Here is a 23,121-nt window from a genome sequence, read left to right on the forward strand (position 1 = left end):
CTAGTTTCATAGTTCACTCTTAGTAATATAGCTTGCTGCTTTGCAGGACCCATCATAAGAGAGGAGTTGCTAGGAATAATGCGATCTGGCAGATACATAGTTTAGATGCAGAGATATTACAACATCTGGGCTACTGCAATGTTTTGTACAGAAATCAGTGCAGAATATCTAGAAATGGGTTCTGGCCAGATATACCAAAATGTATGCTTTTAGTAACTGTACAAAACCAGTTAATTACCATGATAATATGCATATGAAAAAATGCTTCCAAGTGTCAACTAATAATAACATGAACATAACTGCATTTCTCTTGAACAATCACTTGTAGGAATTAGGAATTAGAAAACAATGAGTAACTGCTTAATTACCTGTCTATTGGTATGGTTATTCTAAGTCAGCTGCTCATAAACTGGAGTTTAGCTCACTTTGGGTCCTGGCTATATAGGTGAAGTTCCTACATTTCACACATGCCCATGGTTGGCATTTCCTCAACCACTAACCTCTATCTCTCTGCTCTTCATCCTCTTCATCTTCTTCCCCTCAGTACCTCATTCACTGACCTCAACAGCGATCTACTCTTATACCACTTTGGTTTGTTGAATAACTCTTTACTCTTTTGGCCTGACGGGCTCCAACCAAAGGTCCCTGTTCCCAACAATTTTTGAAAAATAGTATGAATGTTCATATTTGCATAGAAATATTTTTATATATAAACTTCTCTTTAAGTTATGTTTTTCCTTTATGGAATACTGAATTTAATTCTTTTAGGGACAACACAAAATTTACCTTTGGAAATCAGCAACCAACTTGACATCAGCTATGACCATCTTATGTTCAATAATCATGTGCTTCAGAAGTTTGTCTTGTTCATCCATAGGAAAATGTTCTTCACAGAAAATACAAGGCACAGATGGAGAACCTTCTAAAGCGGTGGTGCCACCTGGACTTTCTGGCAGGGAAAGCGGCTCCAGGATACAATCCTTACTGTCTGGGAGAGAGAAAAAGAAAAAACAAAAGCGAAAGAAAAAAAAAAAAAGAAAAAAAAAGAAAAAGCTGAAATCAACTCTTTAGGATAATTTCTCACCTCCTGCATTAAAAGGATCCTAAAGATATTTACGTCTTTCCAAAATGAAAAATACACAGTGCCAGAGTACAGGATACTTTATTATCCTTTTAAATGGATTCTGCAACCTAGAGGCAGGGAGTGTTGCAAAGCAAGCTCAAACTCTCCATTTGCCGGCTTGAATGGGGGAAAAACCCATTTGTCAGAGCAGCTGTTCAAGCATTCTTGGACACTGGCCAATGGCAGCAATTCTGGGGGTACTTGCAGGGGACTGCTGCAAAATGCTGTGTTAAGGTTCTATGGCTCGACTGTGACCTATGGCTGATAGTCATCACATTATGGTAAGTAAACGGTATATACTGAGTCTCTAGATGATACCAGGCCAGTCTTTTAATTTGCTTCCTGTTGCACCTGCAAACTCTTTCCTGTTTCTGATTACTTGTCACGTGCAAAGAAGGTAGCTCTCATATTGGGTTGACACAGCATGCGCTGGGTGGCCCAGGTGGCAATTTTTGATGTTGACTTATGTCTACCATTTGCTTTGTTACACAATTATGTACCATAACTCAAGTTCTTGTGAACAAAGAGATGAATGCTGACTTACTAGACATACATAGTAAATATTTTTCCTGCTGATACTGTTCCTTTTCCTAACATCATCTATGGTATCTCTAAGAGTAGAGCCGTGTAAGGTCTATAGTTCTGAATTCAGGACTCAAACCACAGCCAGTTGTGTCAGGAGCCCTCTTCAGTCTTCCAGAGGGGGAAGGCTGCACCTGTCACTTCATGCAAGGTACTGAGTAGTAACTAACTAGGCAACTAGGGTGAGATATTTAATATCTGAGGAAGGGCAGGGAATCTTCTTCATAAAGAAAGACAGTTATTTCAGGGTGCCTGGGTGGCACAGTTAGTAAAGCACCCAACTTGGTTTTCAGCTCAGCTCCTGATCTCAGGGTCCTGAGATCAAGTCCCATGTTGGGCTCTGTGCTCAGCACAGTCTGTTTAAGACTGTCTCTCCTTATTCCTCTGCCCCTTCCCTCAATTCTCTCTTTCCTTCTCCCTCTCTAAAATAAATAAATGTTGAAAGAGAGAGAGAGAGAAAGGAAGAAAGTAAGTAAGTAAGTAAGTAAGTTTTTCCATAAAAAAGTCTTTGGAATTAGCTTACTACTAATTTTGTTTCTTGTTTTTAATCTTACTTTACACTATTTCTAAAGGGCTTCTTACTTGCCTAATTCACAGAAACAGTCACTGGTGCACTGATAACCAGTCCTTAGCACTGGGTAAGCATTCATTCACTCCACAAAAATCAGCTGAGTAGCTTCTGAGTACTGGTCTTATCTGCTTAATGTTGCATGATAGGATCCTTATTATCAAGGCTAAAGTGCTTGCAACTTGTTTGACAGTACAAATAAGTTGAAAGGACAGAGAGACAGAATGTATAGGGTTTATGGGAGCATGGGGATAGGAGAGTCACTTAACTGAGCTGGATGGGAGGGTGTTCCAAAGGACATGTCCTCAATACATGATTCAAAATACTCTGCTCATATTAAAGTATGCTAAATTAAACTTTTATCTTAGTTCCAAAAAATTACTTCATACCAGAAAAGGTGAAAATAGGATATACATGACAATGGAGAGACTATTTAAAATATACAAGCACTTCAAGAAGCACTATTAACAAAAGTGATGTTATCAACTATTACATTTATTAAATTATGCAATGGAGGCAAGGGATTCTGGAGTTCTATAGTTCTTCAGTTGTAGGTTAAATTATGTAGGAATTTAAACCCTCATGTTAAAAACAGGACGGGGGAAGAGAGGTAATATACTTATGAAACTATATTTTACATTCACTAGAATGGGACAATAAAAGACAACATATATTCTAAATAAAGGTACCATTAGTGAACATTAGCTGCCATCTAGAAAGTAACAGGTACCATCCTACACCCTTCTCCCTAAATTTGAATGATGTATATGTAAATTCATTTTGTCTGACTATAGAAAACAATGTATTAATCATCACCAATAGCAAAAGCTACTGTTACTAAGTGTTTGATATTTGTAAATTGCCAGCAGAGGCCTTCAGGGCACTTTCTCAATCACAGCTACCTTTCTCAATTAGTACTATTACAACTCCCATCTTACAGATGAGACTACTGAGACTTAGAAAAGTTAAATCAAGGGACCTAAACACAGTAAGTTAAGACTAAATTCAAACACTACACTATTCTGCCCCAGTTCCAAAAGGCATTTCCCCAAATCTGTTTTTCTGTATACATTCAGTGCTATGTTGAATTCATACGTGTTTACAAGTCACACTGACTTTCTGTGTATTCTGCCAGTGTCCTGCAGTCTCCGCAATACTACTTTCACCAACAAATCTCAGTTCCCCACCTCCTCCAAAAACCACTGGGTACAGTTTATCTCCATCATTGTCTGCATGCTTTCCCAGAGTTTCACTATAAATTCTCTAATGTTCTTCCGTGGTTCATTTCTTCTCCCTTTTGCATGTTCAATGTCCAGTTTCTCTTTCTTCAAATTATTCTTAAGAGAATGAAACTAGGGGCACCTGGGTGGCTCAGTGGGTTAAAGCCTCTGCCTTCGGCTCAGGTCATGATCCCAGGGTCCTGGGATCGAGCCCCGCATCGGGCTCTCTGCTCTGCGGAGAGCCTGCTTCCTCCTCTCTCTCTCTGCCTGCCTCTCTGCCTACTTGTGATCTCTGTCAAATAAATAAATAAATAAAATCTTAAAAAGAATGAAACTAAATGTTCACACATCCTAGAACCAAACTGCTTGTGGTTACTATAAAGACATATAGGAACAAAATCATATATATATGCAAATTTCATGTATGAAGAACTTGGGGTTTAGAAGGTGCTAAGTTACTTTGGGAACTCAAGTTACTATGTAATCCAGAAAAGAAAAAAAATGTTTTTAAAGATTTATTTATTTGAGAGAAGGAGAGAGTGCATGTCTGCACAGAGAGGAGGGGCAAAGAGGGAGAGAGAAACTTTAAGCAGACTCCACGCTGAGTCTGAAGCCCAACTCAGGGGCTCAATATCACAACCCTGAGCTCATGACCTGAGCCAGAATCAAGAGTCAGACACTCAACCAACTGAGCCACCCAGGCATTCCCAGAAATAAAAATTTTAATAGAACATTTTGGACAACAAGATTTTAGTGTTCTCTCTGACTCCTTAATCATTTATCATCATGCTCAAATTTACAACAGCATCGATCAAAAGAAGTAATTTGTTTACCTACTTGTCTTTCTTTTTCCCACTTTGGATTGTTAATCCCTGCAAGGCCAGATGAGTCTTGGTCATCTTTATTTATCCGGCATGTACACTGTGTCACCACACCAGGGCTGTCACCACCACTGTGGGTTCATTTGTGCAAGGCACTGTTAAGCACTTCATATGTGCAGTATTAACTTTATACATGTAGTATTAACCCAGCCAACCCCCATTACAACCCTTGGCCAGAGATTCCGTTTCCTTCCCTATTTTATAGTTGAGGAAACAGATACTGAGAGGCTAAGTGACCTGCCCTAGACAGCTAGTAAGTGGTGGATGGAGCAGGGTTTGAATCTAAGTGGTCTGGCTTAAGCATTAGCAGTCTTACCTTATACATAAGACTGAAGAAGTTGGACCTTTTCCTACAGGAAGTAGAGCCACTCCTATGTTTAAACCACTTTGGGGAGAACGGATGAGAAAGAGACAAGTCTCAGGATGAGGAGATCGGCCAGCTGGGAAAGGACTGCAGAGTCCAGGATGGAGGCAGCAATGTTAGCAATGCTTCAAGGGGATGGCAAGAGGAGAGGCTGCAGAGATTAAACTGACAGTTCCTGATTACTGGTTGGCCACAGGGAGTGAAAACAACTAGGATGCCCTCTGAGTTTCTGGGGAGACAGTATGAATGAGAGGTGCCATTCACCAATCTAGATATGTATGCAGAAAAGCAGGTGTTTTTGTTCTGAGAGAGGGATGGATAATAAGTTAAGCTTTAGATGAACCCATGTGACCTGCTCTAAAGTCAGATATTCCTGGCATGGGTCCTGGACAAGGCAGCGGTCACTGGAGTTTCATGTGATGCATTTGTGTTATTTCCTTTTGCCTCTTCAAGTTCAAGGTCCCCGTAGCAAAGAATTCTATATTTCTGTATTTATTTATTTATTTTTTACCATGTGGTAAGTTGTAGCTATGATTTTTTTTTTAAGATTTTATTTATTTATTTGAGAGAGAGAGAGAGAGAGAGAGAATGAGCGGGGAGAAGGTCAGAGGGAGAAGCAGACTCCTCATGGAGCTGGGAGCCCAATGTGGGACTCCATTCTGGGACTCTGGGATCATGACCTGAGCTGAGGCATTTGCTTAACCAACTGAGCCACCCAGGCGGCCCTGTAGCTATGATTCTTATGGTGGCAGCTATAAATATCTCTTGGACAAATTTTACTGAGTTATCTCTGCTGACCCTGTGCTTAGTGTTTGAGAAGCTCTCTTTAGAACAGAATACAGTACTAGGTAAGCTTTGCCACAAGGCCCTGTTCCCTATTTATAGACTTTTCTCTCAGTCCACAACAAAGTCTTGAAATCATTACTTTTTAAAAGCCCTCCAAGTGATGTAATGTCAACAGATTTGGAAACCACTACTCTCAAGTAAAATATACTTGAGATTCAGGCCTTTCCCATAGAAACATCCTCTGATGGAGGGGTATAATTTACTCTGCATTCCAAATGCCTCTTGTCTACTGGCCAGCATGCATGAAAAATTAAAAAAAAAAAAGAACTCAATAATACTTGTTACCTTAGAATTTAGTGTAATTTTTGCATCATTCTTTATTACCAGCAGGCTCATTATACCTAGGCCCACAGCACTAAAGATTTGGATGTAATTTTTCTGTATTTCTCTCACTTCCCTAAAGTCAGACAGCCACAAGTGTTCCCTGAAATGGAACTTACCTAAAAGCTGAGTCCTTTCAGACATTTATCAAATACTCTCTGTGGTTCAGGCAGTCTATAGTCTACCCTAGAGATATGAAAATAAAATTTAGTCCTTGACCTTGAGGAGTTCCCATACTGTCCTAGAGATGCATATTACAACAGAGATATTTGCTATTGTTGGGCATGGAGAGATGGAGTGAGTCAAACCCTCAAGAGGACTGTCACCATAAGAATCATAGCTACAGGGCCGCCTGGGTGGCTCAGTTGGTTAAGCAAATGCCTCAGCTCAGGTCATGATCCCAGAGTCCCAGAATGGAGTCCCACATTGGGCTCCCAGCTCCATGGGGAGTCTGCTTCTCCCTCTGACCTTCTCCCCTCTCATTCTCTCTCACTCTCTCTCTCTCAAATAAGTAATATCTTAAAAAAAAAAATCATAGCTACAACTTACCACATGGTAAAAAAAAAAATTAAATAAATACAGAAATATAGAATTCTTTGCTATGGGGACCTTGAACTTGAAAAGGCAAAAGGAAATAAACTTACATCTAGCTCCTTTCAGCAAAGAGGCAAAGCATCTTGGAAAGTCTGCTTTGGCCCCAAATGTGATTCACACATTTGTTATAAATTAACAACAACAAATTATCTGCTCTAGTTCTCACTTTGAACAGCAACTCTGTTCAGATGAACTGTAAAAAATACCATCCCAAGAGAACTGAATTTTTGCGGAGATCCTATGCTGATTATAAATAATTTTACCGACTGGGTAAATCCCCGGAGTGCCAAATTATTACTCTAGGATCCTGCTTCTCAAAGTTTTAATGTGCTTACAATTCACGTGGAGACTTTGTTAAAATGAAGATCCAGGTTCAGGAGGTGTGGGGGCCAGGGAACATGTCAATCTAATCTCTTGCCGCTATGAGCATAACTGAAAGATAGTCTCAGGTGCTATGCTCTGAAATTCTACTTGCACTGAAGCCAAGCTTCCACAGGCTGGTCTCAGTAAATGATAAGAGGCCGCAGAAATTGTAACGCAGACTGGTTCCTGTGAGACATGAAATTTCACTGACATGTGACATTGGCTGGAGGACTCCCATCAGCTTGTCAGAAACTTGCTTACAACTGTGCCGCAGTCTGACAGTCTCCTCCACCACCCCTCCTTCCCTCTTTCCTTCACAGGGGTCGGACCTGCATTGCTACTTCCTCCAGCACTCTCTCCTTTTCCTCTCCTCTGGAATCTCCCCCCCAAATCTCTTACACGTCAAATCCCATATTAGTGTGTGCTTCTTAGGACATGAACTAACAAAGTAGCTCTAGGAGGTAAAAAGCCTTGAAATTCTGCATGTCTGAGTTTCCAGGTGATGTCAGTCTGCTCATCCACAGCCATACTCTGAGTCGTAAGGTTCTACTGAGGGAACAAAACCAGTCACGAACTCATAATACATCTGTGTGCTAAAATGACAACAAACTTTACAGTGTATCATTTCTGCCAAGTAGATAAAAGCTGCTGGTGCTTTGAAGGAAAAATAAGAAGCTTCTGAGGTTTCTGTCCCCCTTAAGTCAAATAAGAAAAGCCCATATCAACAAATAATTGATGAGAAGTTTTTCAGCATTCCTTCATGGGGAACTGCACAACACCTCACACATCCCTTCAAGCCCTTTAAGGAAGCACTCACACTTTGCTTTGCACACTACCATCACACTGCTAAAGCTCTGAAGGAAAAAAAAAAGGCAGTATTTTGGTGATATACTTGTAATATGGTGATACACTCAACCTAGATCAAATAAGTTTAGTTGCTACTCTTATCCCACTCTGATAATCTAATTGATAATCATAAAATCTGGAACAAAGATAGGCAGGGTACTTCTGTTTTTGTAGTTTTACCTTAGAAAATGCTATAAACAAACACCTACTTTCCAAAGTAAAGATTTCCTTTACATTTATTCTTTATTTATATTAGTGTAATTTACTTGATGATCGCTTTCTTTAGTATTTTATCAAGTCAGATAATATTTTTCAGGACTGTTCTCTGTCTTAGTTTTATTCTGAAAGTTAAACTCCAAGAAGGTAACTTTATTTCTAAGTTCTTGAGGGTACTTCTCTTGTAGCTAAAAAAAAAAGGATCTCTATTTCCTGTCTGTTTTTCATCACCAGTTCCTTAATTTTTAAGTGTGCACCCCATACAGATGCATTTGGAAAATGGAGAAGACTGGGTCTGGTCTTTTTAACTACAACCCATCTCTAAAGCTCAGAGTAAGAATGTAAGACCCTTTGGCACTTGGGCAGCTCAGTTGGTGAAGCCACTGCCTTTGGCTCAGGTCATGATCCTGGAGTCCCAGGATTGAGTCGCACATCAGGCTCCAAGCTTGGCAGGGAGTCTGCTTCTCCCTCTGACCCTCCCCACTCTCATGCTCGCTCGCTCTCTCAAATAAATAAATAAAAATCTTAAAAAAACAAACAAACAAACAACGTAAGACCCTTATTTAACTACCCTTGGGCTAATAATTCATTTTGTAAATTACTGAGACTTCATATTAAAAAGATTAATTTATTATACAACTACTAAGAGTAGGGGAATATGGGCAAGGGGGGTGCACTTAAGTGAGTGTTATTACATATTCTTGACACCACACTGAGACTGCTGAGGAGGCTGTGCTAAATTAGTACACTCAACTATAGCTGGTGGGTTTGCCACAGCCTTTGGTATGGAAACAGGGTTATAAACACACTCAACCCTTAAACCTGTGCTTAGAAATTTAAGGAGCTAATTTAACATGAGCAAAAAGCTATAAAAACTTAATTACAACATCACCTATAAAGCAAAGTAATAGAAACAACCTAAGTGTCATGCAAACGAAAATCAGTTTTTTAAAAATATGGCAGGGGTGCCTGGGTGGCTCAGTCAGTTAAGCATCTGACTTTGGCTTGGGTCATGATCTCAGGGTCCTGGGACTGAGCCCTGCATCAGTTCAGTGGAAGTCTGCTTGTTTATTTCCTCTTCTCCTTCAGCCCCTCCCCTACTTGTGTTTTCTGTTTCTCAAATAAAATCTTTAAAAAAATAAACTATGGTGTATCTGTGCTGTATATCATGCATTTGCTAAATGATAATTATGAAGACAATGGAGAAATACTGTAAAATATGTCTGATATTTGTTGAAAAGAGCCTAATCCACAATGAATTGCATATAATTCCTCACACACACACATACATGTTACATATACCCACATAAAAGACTTGAAAGAAAACATCCAAAAAGAAAAACAATGAGAGATTATGAATGCATTCATGTACCCCCAATTTTCTTTAACACTGAAATTTTTTTTTTTTTTTTTTGGAGAGAGAGAGCCAAAAGCATGGGAGCTTTGCACGGGGAGAGGGAGGGGGAGATGGAGGGAGAGAATGTCAAGCGGGATCCACATTCAGCATTGAGGTCAACACAGAGCTTAATCTCATGACCTGAGCTGAAATCAAGACGTGGATGCTCAACCAACTGAGTCACCCAGGTGCCCCAACACTGAAAAAATTTAAATAAAAAGCAAGTTATCTGATGAGTTTCTAAATGTGACTGCGACAAATAAAATTAAGAGAAAGAAATTAAGCAAGTATAATTTTATTTGGCCACTTTCTAAGTCTTGACATTTAAGATGAAAAATTCTGATTAAATTTACCATTTTAAAATTGAGTGCCTACTATGCAGAAAGTATATGTTAGACACTATCAAAACTATAAAGATTATTAATATAAAATCCCTATCCTGAATAAGTTGCTAGAGGTAAATATGAGACAACTATACAAATTATACTAGTCAACATATGCAAAGTTCACCATAGGAATCAAGGGTTAAGGAATAGGGAGGGGAAAAAACAACACAAATCAGGAGAAATGAACCAAATTCTCAATAGAGGATTCCTGAAATGGTAAAGAAATCCATCAAGTATATATAGGTAGTTAAAAAGCCAAAATAGCCAATTAGTGCTAGCATCTAAGTAAGAAAATGCTGCAAGGGTAGATGGATCACATGTTGGTGGGCCTTAGTGCCAGTCCAAAGATTTATATTTAAGTTGGAAGTTGTGAGTAGATTCAGAAGGTCTTTAAGGAAGTAATACAACATATTAAGTCACAAAACAAGACTTAACAAAATGAAAACACAACAAATGTATGGGATGCAGTAAAAAACGGGACTAATACGGAAGCTTATAGTGGTAAATGCCTATGTTATGACAGTACAGACAAAAGGTTGATATCCAGGATCTATAAAGAACTCCTCAAACTCAACACAAACAAAACAGATGATCATATCAAAAGATACGATATGATAGGCAGAAGATATGAACAGACACTTCTCCAATGAAGACATACAAACGGCTATCAGACACATGAAAAAATGTTCATCATCACTAGCCATCAGGGAGATTCAAATTAAAACTACATTGAGATACCACCTGACACCAGTTAGAATGGCCAAAATTAGCAAGAGAGGAAACAACGTGTGTTCGAGAGGATGTGGAGAAAGGGGAACCCTCTTACAATGTTGGTGGGAATGCAAGTTAGTGCAGCCACTTTGGAGAACAGTGTGGAGATTCCTCAAGAAATTAAGAATAGAGCTTCCCTATGACCCTGAAATTGCACTGCTGGGTATTTACCCCAAAGATACAGATGTAGTGAAAAGAAGAGCCATCTGTACCCCAATGTTTATTGCAGCAATGGCCACGGTCGCCAAACTGTGGAAAGACCCAAGATGCCCTTCAACGGATGAATGGATAAGGAAGATGTGGTACATATACACAATGGAGTATTATGCCTCCATCAGAAAGGATGAATACCCAACTTTTGTAGCAACATGGACGGGACTGGAAGAGATTATGCTGAGCGAAATAAGTCAAGCAGAGAGAGTCAAGTATCATATGGTCTCACTTATTTGTGGAGCATAACAAAGAACACGGAGGACATGGGGAGATGGAGAGGAGAGGAAGTTGAGGGAAACTGGAAGGGGAGATGAACAATGAGAGACTATGGACTCTGAAAAACAACCTGAGGGTTTTGAAGGGTCGGGGGGGTGGGGGGGTGGGAGGTTGAGGAACCAGGTGGTGGGTAACAGGGAGGGCACGTACTGCATGGAGCACTGGGTGTGGTGCAAAAACAATAAACACTGTTACGCTGAAAATAAACAAAAAAAAAAGAAGGATCTCAGGAACAATCTCACTCAAGGAATTAGTCAAAGAACAACAAACTAAACTCAAATTAGCATAAGGGAGGAAAGATAAACAAAATTGACAAACCTTTAGTTAGAAAAAAGAAAAGACTCAAAATCAGATATGAAAGAAGGGGAAATTATAACCGATACCACAGAAATACAAGGATTGTAAGAAACTACTATGAATAACTATATGCAGCAAAATGTATAACCTAGATGAAATGGATAAATTCCTAGAAACATACAACCTGCCAAACTGAATCATGAAGATACAGAAAATATAAATAGACCTATAAAGAGGTTGAATCACTAATGAAAAACCTCCAAAGAAAACCCTGGCAGCAGATGACCTCACAGAAGAATTCTACCACACATTTAAAGAAGACTTAGTGCTAATCCTCCTCAAACTCTTACAAAACATCAGAGGAGCGAAATACTCCCAAATTTACTTTATGAGGCCAGCATTAGCCTGATACCAAAAAGAGACAAAGACATTACAACAAAACTACCAGCCAATATCCCCAATGAATACACATGCAAAAATCCTCAACAAAATACTAGCCAAATGCAATGTCACATTAAAAGAATTATAGGCGATAATCAAGCAGGATTTATCCCTGGGATGCAAGGATGGTTCAGCATATGAAAATTAATCAGGATAAAAACACTCAACAAACTAGGAAAAGAAGAACATTTCCCCCAACAAAATGAAGACCATTTATGAAAAGCTCACAGTTAACATCATATTCAACTGTGAAAAACTGAAAGCTTTCCCTCTAAAATCAGGAACAAGCAAGGATGCTCACTCTTGCCACTTCTATTCAACAGAATACTGGAAGTTCTAACAAGAGAAATTAAGCAAGAAAAAAGAAATAAATTATCCAAATCAGAGAAAAAGTAAAACTATCTGCAGATGACATGAATTTATATGCAGAACACCGTAGATTATACACACACACATACAACTTATAATGAATAAAATTAAGGCAAGTTGCAGTCTATAAAATCAACATGGAAGAATCATTTTTGTTTCTATACACTAACAGTGAATCTTCTGAAAAGGAAATGATTTCATTTAAAATAGCATCAGAAAGAGTAAAATACAGGGTGCCCATAGCTGGCTCAATTGGTAGAGCATGACTCACTATCTTGGGATGGTGAGTTTAAGCTCCATGTTAGCTGTAGAGATTACTTAAAAACAAAATCTTATAAAGAAAAAAAAGGAGTAAAATACTTAGGAATAAACTTAACCAAAAAGGCAAAAGACTTACACTGAAAACTACAAAAACAGTGAAGAAAGAAATTGAGATACAAATAGTTGGGAAGATAGCTTCTGCTCATGAACTGGAACACTTAAAATGTTAAAATGTCCACATTACCCAAAGAAATCTATAAATTCAATGCAATCTCTACCAAAATCCCAATGGGATTTTTGCAGAAATAGGAAAAAAAAAATCCTAAATTTATATGGAACCACAAAGGGCTCTGAATAGCCAAAACAATCTTGAGGAACGAAGAGGAACAAAGCTGGACACATGATAGTTCCTGACTACAAAACATATTACAAAGCTATAATAATCAAAATACATGGTAATGGCATAAAGACAGATATAAAGAGATAAGAGAACAGAACACAGAGTCCAGAAATAAACCCACACATTTGTCAAATGATCTTTGACAAAGATGCCAAGACTACATAATGGGAAAGGATAGTTTCTTCAACAATGATTTGTTAAAGAACACCATCTATTGTGTAACTAGATATTCTCATGCGAAATAATGAAATAATTTACCTCCTTACCTTATAGCACACACAAAAATCAACTCAAAATGGATTGAAGACTTAAATGTAAGCCAGTCACAAAAGGACAAGTTCTGTACGACTCTGCTTATATGAAGTACCTAAAGTAGTCAAACGCAGATAAGCAGAAGGTACAATGATGGTTGTCCGGGGATAGAGGAGGGGAAAATGGGAACTGGTTATTCAATTGAGTATAGAGTTTCAATCATGCAAGGTAAAAAAGTTCTAGAGATCTGCTGCACAACAATGTACACGTATTTAAAAATACTAGAGGCACCTGGGTGGCTTGGTCGGTTGGATGTTGCCTTTGGTTCAGGCATGGTCCCGGGGTCCTGATTTAGAGTCCCATGTCAGGCTCCCTGCTCTGCAGGGCAGTCTGCTTCTGCCTCCCCTACCCCCTTGTGCTCTCTTACTTGCTCTCTCAAGTAAATAAATAAAATCTTAAAAAAAAATACTGCGCATTTGGCCCCATTAACTCCTATTAACCAGTCCTGGGCAAGTTACTTAACCTTTCATAGCCTGTTTCCACACCATAAAATGGATTCAGCATAATGATCACTGATAGAGTTGTTATGAGGGTTAATTGAGGAAATTAATGTAAAGCACAAAGAGATGACTGACACACAAGCTTAGCAAACATTAGGTCCTATTGTTACTACTGATAATTATGAGTACGGCTGTTAAGTCTGAGGATAGGCATTATCTACATTGGTGTGTATTAGAAGTTCCTGTGGATTGGGGCACCTGGGTGGCTCAGTCAGTTAAGCGTCTGCCTTTGGCTTGGGTCATGATCCCAGGGTCCTGGGATCCAGCCCCACAATGGGCTCTCTGCTCCGTGGGGAACAGGGAGCCTGCTTCTCCCTCTCTCTCTCTCTTCCTGTCTCTCATGAATAAATAAATAAAATGTTTAAAAAAAAAGAAATTCCTGTGGATTAATTCAAAATACACATTCTCCAGCCCTAACATGGACTTAAAGGATAAAATCATAGAGGATGGAGCCCACGTTTCTAAAGCATAATGTCACTTTTTAACTATTTACTCTTAGGTTCTGATTATATTGTTGAAATTCAGAGGTTTCTGAATTCTCTTGATTACCTTGTTATTTCTGTAGCACATTATAATAAAAGAAAACTCAATGAGATTTTTAATATCGAGATAAGGGCAGGTGAAGAAATTTATACTGATAGCCACAGTTTTCTGAACACATGAGATCTCAAACCATACTGAAAGGCAAGAGCTTAAGGAAAAATAGAAGGGACTTAGAACTACTACTATGGAAAATGCAATTTAGATACAACAAGATAAAAAAGAAATCATAGTAGAAAAGCCCTGAAGGCCCAGCTGAGGTTAGCTAGAAGTCTTACTTTGGGACAAATTTATTTTTCAGTAAAAGATTTATATTCTGTGCCTAAAAGCAGCTGATTGTTCTTAAAACATGTATATTTTAGGTTGTCATATCATGCAGCCCTACACAAACACATATACATATATATAATGATAAAATTCTTAAGTAGGCTATTTTAGAAACATCTACCCCAGTGCTGTCCAATAGAACCATCTGAGAATACAGAAATATTCTGTATCTGCTCTGTCCAGTATGGTCCATTACCCACATGTTGTTATTGAGCACTGAAAATATGGACAGTGAGACTAGGACAGCTTTGTGTTTAATTTTAATTTAAATAGCTATAAGTGATTATTGGCTGTCATATTATATAGGGCAGATCTAATTAGTGCTGAAGTTCTTAATGTTGGGTCCACATGCACCTAGGTGATTCATAGACTCAGGTCTATGGAATTCAATGTGAAACATATAATTCAAAATTATATGTATGTGAATTTTTCTGGGAAGAAGATCTTTTGATTTAATAGATTCTTAAAGAATTCTGGGGACTCCAAAAAGTTTAAAAACTACATATCTTGTCAATATATTTCTAACATTTAATCTAACATTTTTATTTATGATGTGTATGTGAAGTGTCCTCACACTGGGACACTTCAATCAGATAACTAACTAAATTAATCACTGTTTTGTAGTAGGATTTAAATTATCTCACTTTGCGGCCAGAGCAGAAGGAGAGAGCCTGAAGACAGAACAGGCATAATTATAAAGGGTATAATGTAGAAACTACAGACAAATCCCCTGGCAAAACTATTTTTTTTTAAAACTGGTTATCACAGTGCCTAAAACCCCTGCCATTAAAGTCAATGCTTTGGACTACTGTTTCTGGAAGTAAAATGTTATCTTTTATATAAATATAGGAATTTACTATCTGACAACAAAATTGATTTCTTTATCTATGGTCTCTAGTCCAGAGAGTCTCTAATAGGACCAGATTACCACATCTTGTCTACAGTAAAGATTTGAGAAAAAGCAACATGTTTTCCACATAGAATCTGGATCAACAACTCTCTTGCTCCCCAAAGATTTTTTTTTTTAAACATTCCCGTTTTATAAAGAAAAACTGTTTCAGGTGTTAAGCTCTATAGCACATTCTATCACCTAATTTTTTTTTTTAAGATTTTATTTATTTACTTGACAGAAAGAGGTCACAGGTAGGCAGAGAGGCAGGCAGAGAGAGGAGGAAGCAGGCTCCCTGCTGAGCAGAGAGCCGGATGCGATGAGGGAGTGGATCCCAGGACCCTGAGATCATGACCTGAGCCGAAGGCGAGGCTTTAACCCACTGAGCCACTCAGGAGCCCTAATTCTTTTTCTTTTTTTTTTTTTTTTTTTAAGATTTATTTATTTATTTGAGAGAGAAAGCACATGCGCCTGGGCAGGGGGGGTGGGGTGGCGGGGACAGAGGGAGAAGGAGAAGCAGAGAGCCTGATAAGCAGAGAGCCTGACTCCTATCACCTAATTATTTCTAGTGAAGCAGGTCTGTTCAGTTTGTATGCAAGCATTATCAATACCAAAGATGAGTCAGAAAAAAGACTGGGTGACAACCTGTGGATGGATGACAACCATTCTGCTATGAATCTGGAGATGTCCAATTTTTCTAGAAATACTCAGAAATTGCTTTCTTACGTATCTCCAAAGCACTGTCTATCCTATTAAATTCCCTAAGGATGGGTTCAGAAGTTGCTTATTTGTAGATTTTCTCTTTTTGTCTAGAAAACTCTCAATTAGCTTGGGAGCTACTAAAAAATGGAGCTTAGGAGGAAACCACATAGTAGACTACAGGCTGTAGAAATAGTTTGATTTCTACCCTACTATGGCTAATGAGATAATGCCATTAAGCTCCTTTTCCTTATTATACTATGAAAACACTGCAGAGAAATTTTGGCCTCTGCCTCCCCTCCATGCTGCATTTCTTACTTTCAAAACTACCTAATAGTAAAAACGTGATTTAAATAAAAACTTGAAACAAAAACAAAACATAAAAAAGTTTCCTCTCAGGCAACTTTGGTGTAAAACTGGGAAACTGAACGGTATGCTGGTTTCATTTCTTGGCTATAGAATAATATACTCTTTTTATTAGGACTGCTCTGGTTACAAAGTTGTACTGGTTTTGAGTGATCTGTCCCCAACCATATTCTCCACGTGAGATATATTTTTATTGTCTGATTTTGTGGAATGCAAAGTTTTTCAGGAATGAATCTAAGGTTACTGGGGCAGAAACACCCCTATGGTTTGTATACAGTGAAGTATTTTTGGGCATAATACATTGGAAGAGACGAAGGCATCTACTGGCTAAGTCTAATAATACAGCTCAGTCTTTGGACTTTTATAAGTCCTTAATAAAAAAAGGTGGGGCAGGGAAAGAGGGTACTCTAAATACTGATAAAGGGCTTCTAGTGTAGCATATCGTAGGTTCCCAGCTAATGAAGACCTAGAATCAAAACTCCACTTTAGAGAGATAAGAAAACTATGACCTAAAAGCTTTTTTCTACTTCACTTGCATGCCTAGTAAAGCTTTAAAAGCCTTCTTATATAGGCCAATGCTCATTATGCCAAATAACAGGCTATTTTAACTGTTTTGGCATCACGTTATAACCAAGTCAACAAGGAGGCTCTGTCCTTCCCCAATGCAGTTCCAGTTTTATTCTGCAAAACAATGAGGAAATAGTGCTTCTTTCTTTTTTTTAACCCAAACTGCTTCATAACCAATTTTACTGGAATGGATCCATTTTGGATTCCAAAAATATTCAGATATAAGATTGCCAAAGAGAGAGATAAAAATATTAAATGGAGAAAGATAATAAAATATTACCCAACAGTCCCAGTTTGTTAAGATCTGGGGTACTGACTCATGGAACAAAACACGGATATCAAAAAAATGTAGTCTTCCAAAGTGAAGAAACTCAAGAAATTTAGATTAAAACAAAATGCCTAAATGACTATGTATTTGAAGTTATTAAGTGGCACTTAATGAAACCTAACCAGATGTTTATATAAACCACATAAAACAGACATACAATAATTATCTTAAAAAATTTGAGAGCCAAATAATAAGCAAGCCAAAATAAGCAAGCCAAGGAAAGATTATATATACTGACAAAACAACGGCAACCCATCCAAAGCTTTGGTATGTTTTACTTTGATATAAGCATACATGATTTCAGAAAATCTTCTAACTTTGTATTTGAATTTTGTGTACACAAATAGACATTTGGAAACAATGATGTTAAAATATTCTTTGTACTTCTTTCATTATAAAATCATTCCAAATTTCTAGTGTTCATGATCTTATGTGGGATAAAGTTCTGTATAAAGAACAGAGAAGAGGCTCCTGGCTGTTTTTTTAAGCTTTTATTTATGTGTTTATTTGAGAGAGACAGAGGGTGAGTGTGAACCGGGTCGGGGTGAGGAAGAGAGAATCTCAATACAGGGCTTGATCTCAGGAAGATCAGGAACCGAGCCAAAATCCAGAGTCGGCTGCTTAACTGACTGAGCCATGCAGTGTCCTGCACATGGAACTCTTGATCTTGGGATTGTGAGTTCAAGCCCCAGGCTGGATGTAGAGATTACTTAAAAACAAAACAAAACAAAAAAACACAACCACAAAAAACAGAAAGGGAAAAATGCAACACATTGTAAATCCTTAAGAAACATATAAATACACCTCATGTCAAATTGTCATGCAGTACTTTTGCCTTTCCAGAAATGGCACTCAAAACTGCTCAGACTTGGGTCTTACAATGGGCCAGAGTTTTAAAAAATGCTTAGCTTTGCCTATGAAAGGAGAGACTGAGTTCCTGTTGCTTGAGAATTTCAATCATCTGGTCTACGGCCATACCACCCTGAATGCGCACGATCTCATCTGATCTTGGAAGCTACGCAGGGTCAGGCCTGGTTAGTACTTGGTTGGGAGAATTTCAATCATCTGTGGGAGCATCTAGAGAAATCTTGGGGAGGATCTATCTGGGTGAAGCTGACACCACTGCTATTTTTTAAAGTACATGGGCTTAGGTCCCCTTTGTAGAATGAGGAAACGTAGAATGAGGAAATGTTAACAGTAGAGAAAACTGCTTTCCTCTCCGCCTCTTAGATACGATGCCTCAAAACTCCTAGTCCTCTTCCAGTCAGCTGGCAAAGAGAGGTACATTAAAGAAAAGACTAGAAAAACAAGGAAGAGGGAAAATGAAGAGGACTTTTAGATGCAGGCACAAGTAAAACAAAAACAAATAGAAAAACAGCCAGCAAAACTAATCAAATGTTAGCAACTATTCAGAGGGCTATTCATTGCCCTTCTTCTCCTCCTTCCTTATTCCCCAAACCTCTTCTCATTCTCAGCTCTGAATCTATAAAGCTTTAAGGCATTTAAGAAACAAGAGTTTTTGAACAGAATGTAATTATTTTCAAAACATCCTACAGTTAGAACATTGCAGGGAGAGGTCTCACTGATGAAACTGACAAAAAATGAGATCAGAATCAAGAAACTAGGTTTCCAAATCCCAACATTCCACGGAACAATGATTATTGATCATGTATGACAGCCACTAAATAAAATACAAAAATGCAAAATAAGTTACTTGGGTTATATAAAATAAGCTAATGGGATAGTAATCCTAGTCAACATATCCAATATATCTATATATTAAGATGATATAGTAGTGGTCAAAGGTCTATCACAGAGCAGAAAGGTGCTTCACTCTGAATCTCACTGACAGCTATCATTTCTGCTATGTCCTAAAGAAGTAATTTATAATGGAAGAGGAAGATATTGTTATAATTTGAGAACCTTCATAAACCACTCCTCCAGGTGGAAGTCACCGGGGTGAACAAACTTGTACTCAGAAGAATAAAGAACAGGAAGCCTATGAATATCAAAGATATAATTCCTACATTTATAAAAAGATAAATATACTTTTTTGGTGCATTAAAGGATTAATAGAAAACTGCAAGGATGAGTCTGTGTGATTTCTAGTAGCTCCAAAAGAGAAGAAACAGAACTATGAAGAGCCATGAGATATTTTAGGAAACAAGGACACACATTACTGGCATTGATAGTTTTTGGTGAAGCAATTGTTTTAGAAGTGCAATAGAAGTTAGGGCTTTCAATAAGGTTTTCAATGTTTCACACACCTCAATTTTCTAATTCTTTTCAAAAGTCAGTTTGCTGAGATATACTGGTGAGGTTTTCAAGTACTGGAAATTTCAGAAGTTGCAGCAACTCTTACCCACTGTGTTAAAAAAGTCTTCGTTTTTGGTTTGTGATTTTATAGCCAGTGATAACAATGGACCACTGTTAGTGAGTCACTGACCAGAGAGTAATTATACAGTTTTCTTAGGAATTAAAAAAAAAAAAATGTAGAAATGTTAATAATAGGAGGTAGAATTACCTCTCTGTAGGGCAATGATACTACTACTCAGAGCTTCTACTTGTCCCTATTACTTAAAGGTTAGCAGAGCTCAGTCAGCAATATACCCGCCTCTAGTAGTTTCCTTCTACACCCTTCCTTCTCCAGTGCTGATCCTTCTTTTCTAGACAGGCACCCAGTAGTGTTCTGGGAGTTCCACCTTTTCTTCCAATTCAAAACATAGGGAAGAGTTCTCAACTGTCATCTGTATTTCTTGGCTGACCGATGTAATATTTTGATTCAAAGTCTCACTAGTTTGAAGAAGCCAGTTTTCTAAAACAAAATTTTCGAACTACAAAAACCAATAAATGGTTCACTACAAAACTTCTGAGCCAAATGAAGGGGGAAAATACCAATACCACCTTTCAGAAATAACCACAATTAAATTTATGATGATTTTCTTCATCTTATCCCAACATATATTTTTATTAAAAATCCAAATAAATGCTTTCTTGGTACATGCTTTTTCCCCACTTAATATGCCACCATGTCTTCAGCTATAGGAGCTCTTTATTTCCTTTCTAGGGAAGCATAACCTGAGTAGGGCCCTATTTCAAGTGTGTTCTATTCTTGGGTAGGGATGCAGCCTCTGTTCAAGTTTCTTTTAACTAGAGGTAGGTTAGGACTCAGAGGAAATAATCAACATTTTACTATCAACATTTACTATTTTACAAACAAACATTTTTTGTTTGTTTTTTTTTGTTTTTAAAATTTACTGAAAAATGTATTTAAACTTTCTGCCCTTTTCCTACTCTCTCAAGCATGAAGATATCTCTGTTAATACTTTCATTATTAGACACTTAACCAAGAGCAACTACCCCCTTTCAACTGACTAGAGTTACTATAAATAATTACATAACACAAATTAAATTACTGAGTTTGAGTAACTGTTATAAACAATCTATTGTTTGTAACCAGTGATAAGTGACCCTAGAGGACCAAGGACATATCCATGACTAGAGTAGTGTGGTTCTCAAAGTGTGACCCTCTGATGAGCAACATCATTATCATCTGGAAACTCCTCAGAAATGCAAGTTACTGGGCCCTAGTCCAGGAAGGACCAACTAAATGACAAACTCTGAGAGTGGAGTCCAGAAGTTTGCATTTTAATAAGTGCTCCAGGTTAAGAACCACTGGCCTAGGGATCTAACACTGTAAGATCTTCTAGAAAAATTCTTAGTTTTTCGTAGTGTGCAAGGGGGACTGATGTAAAAACAGGACTGGCGGAAGGCAGGTACCTGGTCAGGGAGAACTTGCTGTGTTGTAACAATGTTGGGATTTAGTGAAGTAATTCAGCTTTCTTCCTAGAGGGATTAGGACCACAATCACCAAGTGCCAGACCTAAGTAATCAAAATCTACAGTAAGGCCCAGAGCAGGATCCCCAGATGGTACTGACATAACACTGCCCAGCCTACACTGTTGCCTAGAAAGGATCACTGCAGCTTCTAGGATGTGGCACCTTCCTGTCTAATCCAGTTACCCTCAGACTCCAAGATAGGTTTTATTATGTTTTCTATCGCAAAGGGCTATTTTTATTAGTATTACCCAATTTCCTGCAACTGAAACCTGGAGCTGAGAATCTGACTGAGAATTACATTTTTTTTCTTTTTAAAGTAAGCGCCGCACCCCACATTGGGCTTGAACTCACAACCCTGAGATTAAGAGTTGTGTGCTCTGCCGACTGAGCCAGGCAGGCGCCCCGAGAACTACCTTTCTGAACAGTAGTTCTGAAGAGCAAGGCCTGAACCTTCATGGAGTCTGAGAACAGAGGCTGATTACAAAAATGTGTATATGCACATATATTCCTCAAGGAGAAGAATTCACAGCTTTTACGAGGTTCTTAAGGGTATCTGTGATGCTCATAAAAGCTTAAAAACCAAACCAAACCCACAAAGAGCCCACCTGTCTAGGAAGCAAATGGTTCCTAGGTAAAAGTGAGATGAATCCGCATAAAATGCTGACCTTGTGGAGCTGGGTGTTAGGCACACACACAAATGAAAACTAATGGCTTGTATTGAGTAATGCTGAAGAGGGAGACAAATCTGAGGAGCTATCCACTGTCCTGATGCGATGATATAATATTGTAAAAGCTGGGACTTTCATCCGAGGGGTTTTACTCTCTTCAAGGTCAAACTGATGAAGATGATACTTTGTTTCCTAGCATTATGCTAGGAAATTTATTTAGTACCTGTTTTAATTATTGGAAATATCCTATGAGGAAGGCAGTTTTATTATTAGGTAGTGAGAGAATAAATAAAATTTTTAAAAAAATATTTACTTATTTTAGAGAAAAAGAGAGTGCACACAGAAGGAGAGGCAGAGGGAGAGGGAGACAGAATCTCAAGCAGACTCCCCACTGAGTGCCAAGCCCAAGGTGGGGCTTGACTTCATGACCTCAAGATCATGACCTAAGACGATATCAAGAGTTGGACATTAACCATCTAAGCAACCCAGGTGCCCCAAGAAAGATAAACAGTTTTAAACTCATCTCAATAGGTCAGTGACAACCAACAGTGTCAACAGCTTTGTTCAGTGACTATGCTGCCAATAGTTAAGGTCAACCAATCCACACACACTTCTGCTTCTGAGACCCTGCCACTCCCCTGACTTCTGTAAGTCCCCAAACCCAAAATAATCAGCAGCCTGCTTTGTTGAGAAGGTCTATGTTTTTACAAGTACAGGTCTCCACTGCCTAGCAACAGTAAATTCAGCTTTTTGTTTCAGATATTGAATAGTGAACGACTTCTTCCTTGACCAGACGAAGGTTACACAGGGTTATATATCCAGTAAGAGTCAAGAGGATTGGGATACAAGCAGTCCGACTCCAGACCCCAAGCTTTTAAGTCATTATAGTCACCCTAAGCAAACATCTTAATATTTGGATTACAATGGTTTATATGGAGACCCTGATTTCACCCTCCTTTTCTTGACCGTAGAAATGTTATTTAAAGACAGTATATGGTAGGGCACCTGGGTGGCTCAGTTGGTTAAGTGCCTGCCTTTAGCTCAGATCATGATCCTGGAGTCCTGGAATTGAGCTCTATATTGGGCTTCCCTACTCTGCAGGGAGTCTGCTTCTCCCTCTCCTTCTGCCCCTCCACCCCACTCGTGCTCTCTGTATTGCTTGCTCTAATAAATAAATACAATCTTTCTAAAAAAAAGACAATATATGGTAATTTATTATTGCACCTAATTTTAGTCTTCTATGGAGACTGTGAACATGTTAAGTCCCTATAAAGTTAGGCAGTATTATCCACCAACTTTTATAACTCCAAGTTTCCATTTTTAAAAAACTGAAACATATTTAAAACATAAC

At 38.3% G+C, this 23,121-nt stretch overlaps 1 protein-coding gene across 3 annotated transcripts in view; it reads right to left on the reverse strand.

Moving 5' to 3' along the window:
* Window positions 1-23,121, reverse strand: part of ZNF277 (zinc finger protein 277) — a 108,760-nt gene that overhangs the window by 54,122 nt on the left and 31,517 nt on the right. For 2 of the 3 annotated variants that reach the window (XM_046021214.1, XM_046021215.1), the window contains one exon: window positions 787-988. In XM_046021214.1, the coding sequence (XP_045877170.1) occupies window positions 787-988 (202 nt within the window). The remainder of the gene's footprint in view (window positions 1-786; window positions 989-23,121) is intronic. The other variant, XM_046021216.1, reaches the window with a different exon arrangement.

Source organism: Meles meles, chromosome 10 (assembly GCF_922984935.1).
Source record: "Meles meles chromosome 10, mMelMel3.1 paternal haplotype, whole genome shotgun sequence".
Taxonomy (NCBI): domain Eukaryota; kingdom Metazoa; phylum Chordata; class Mammalia; order Carnivora; family Mustelidae; genus Meles; species Meles meles.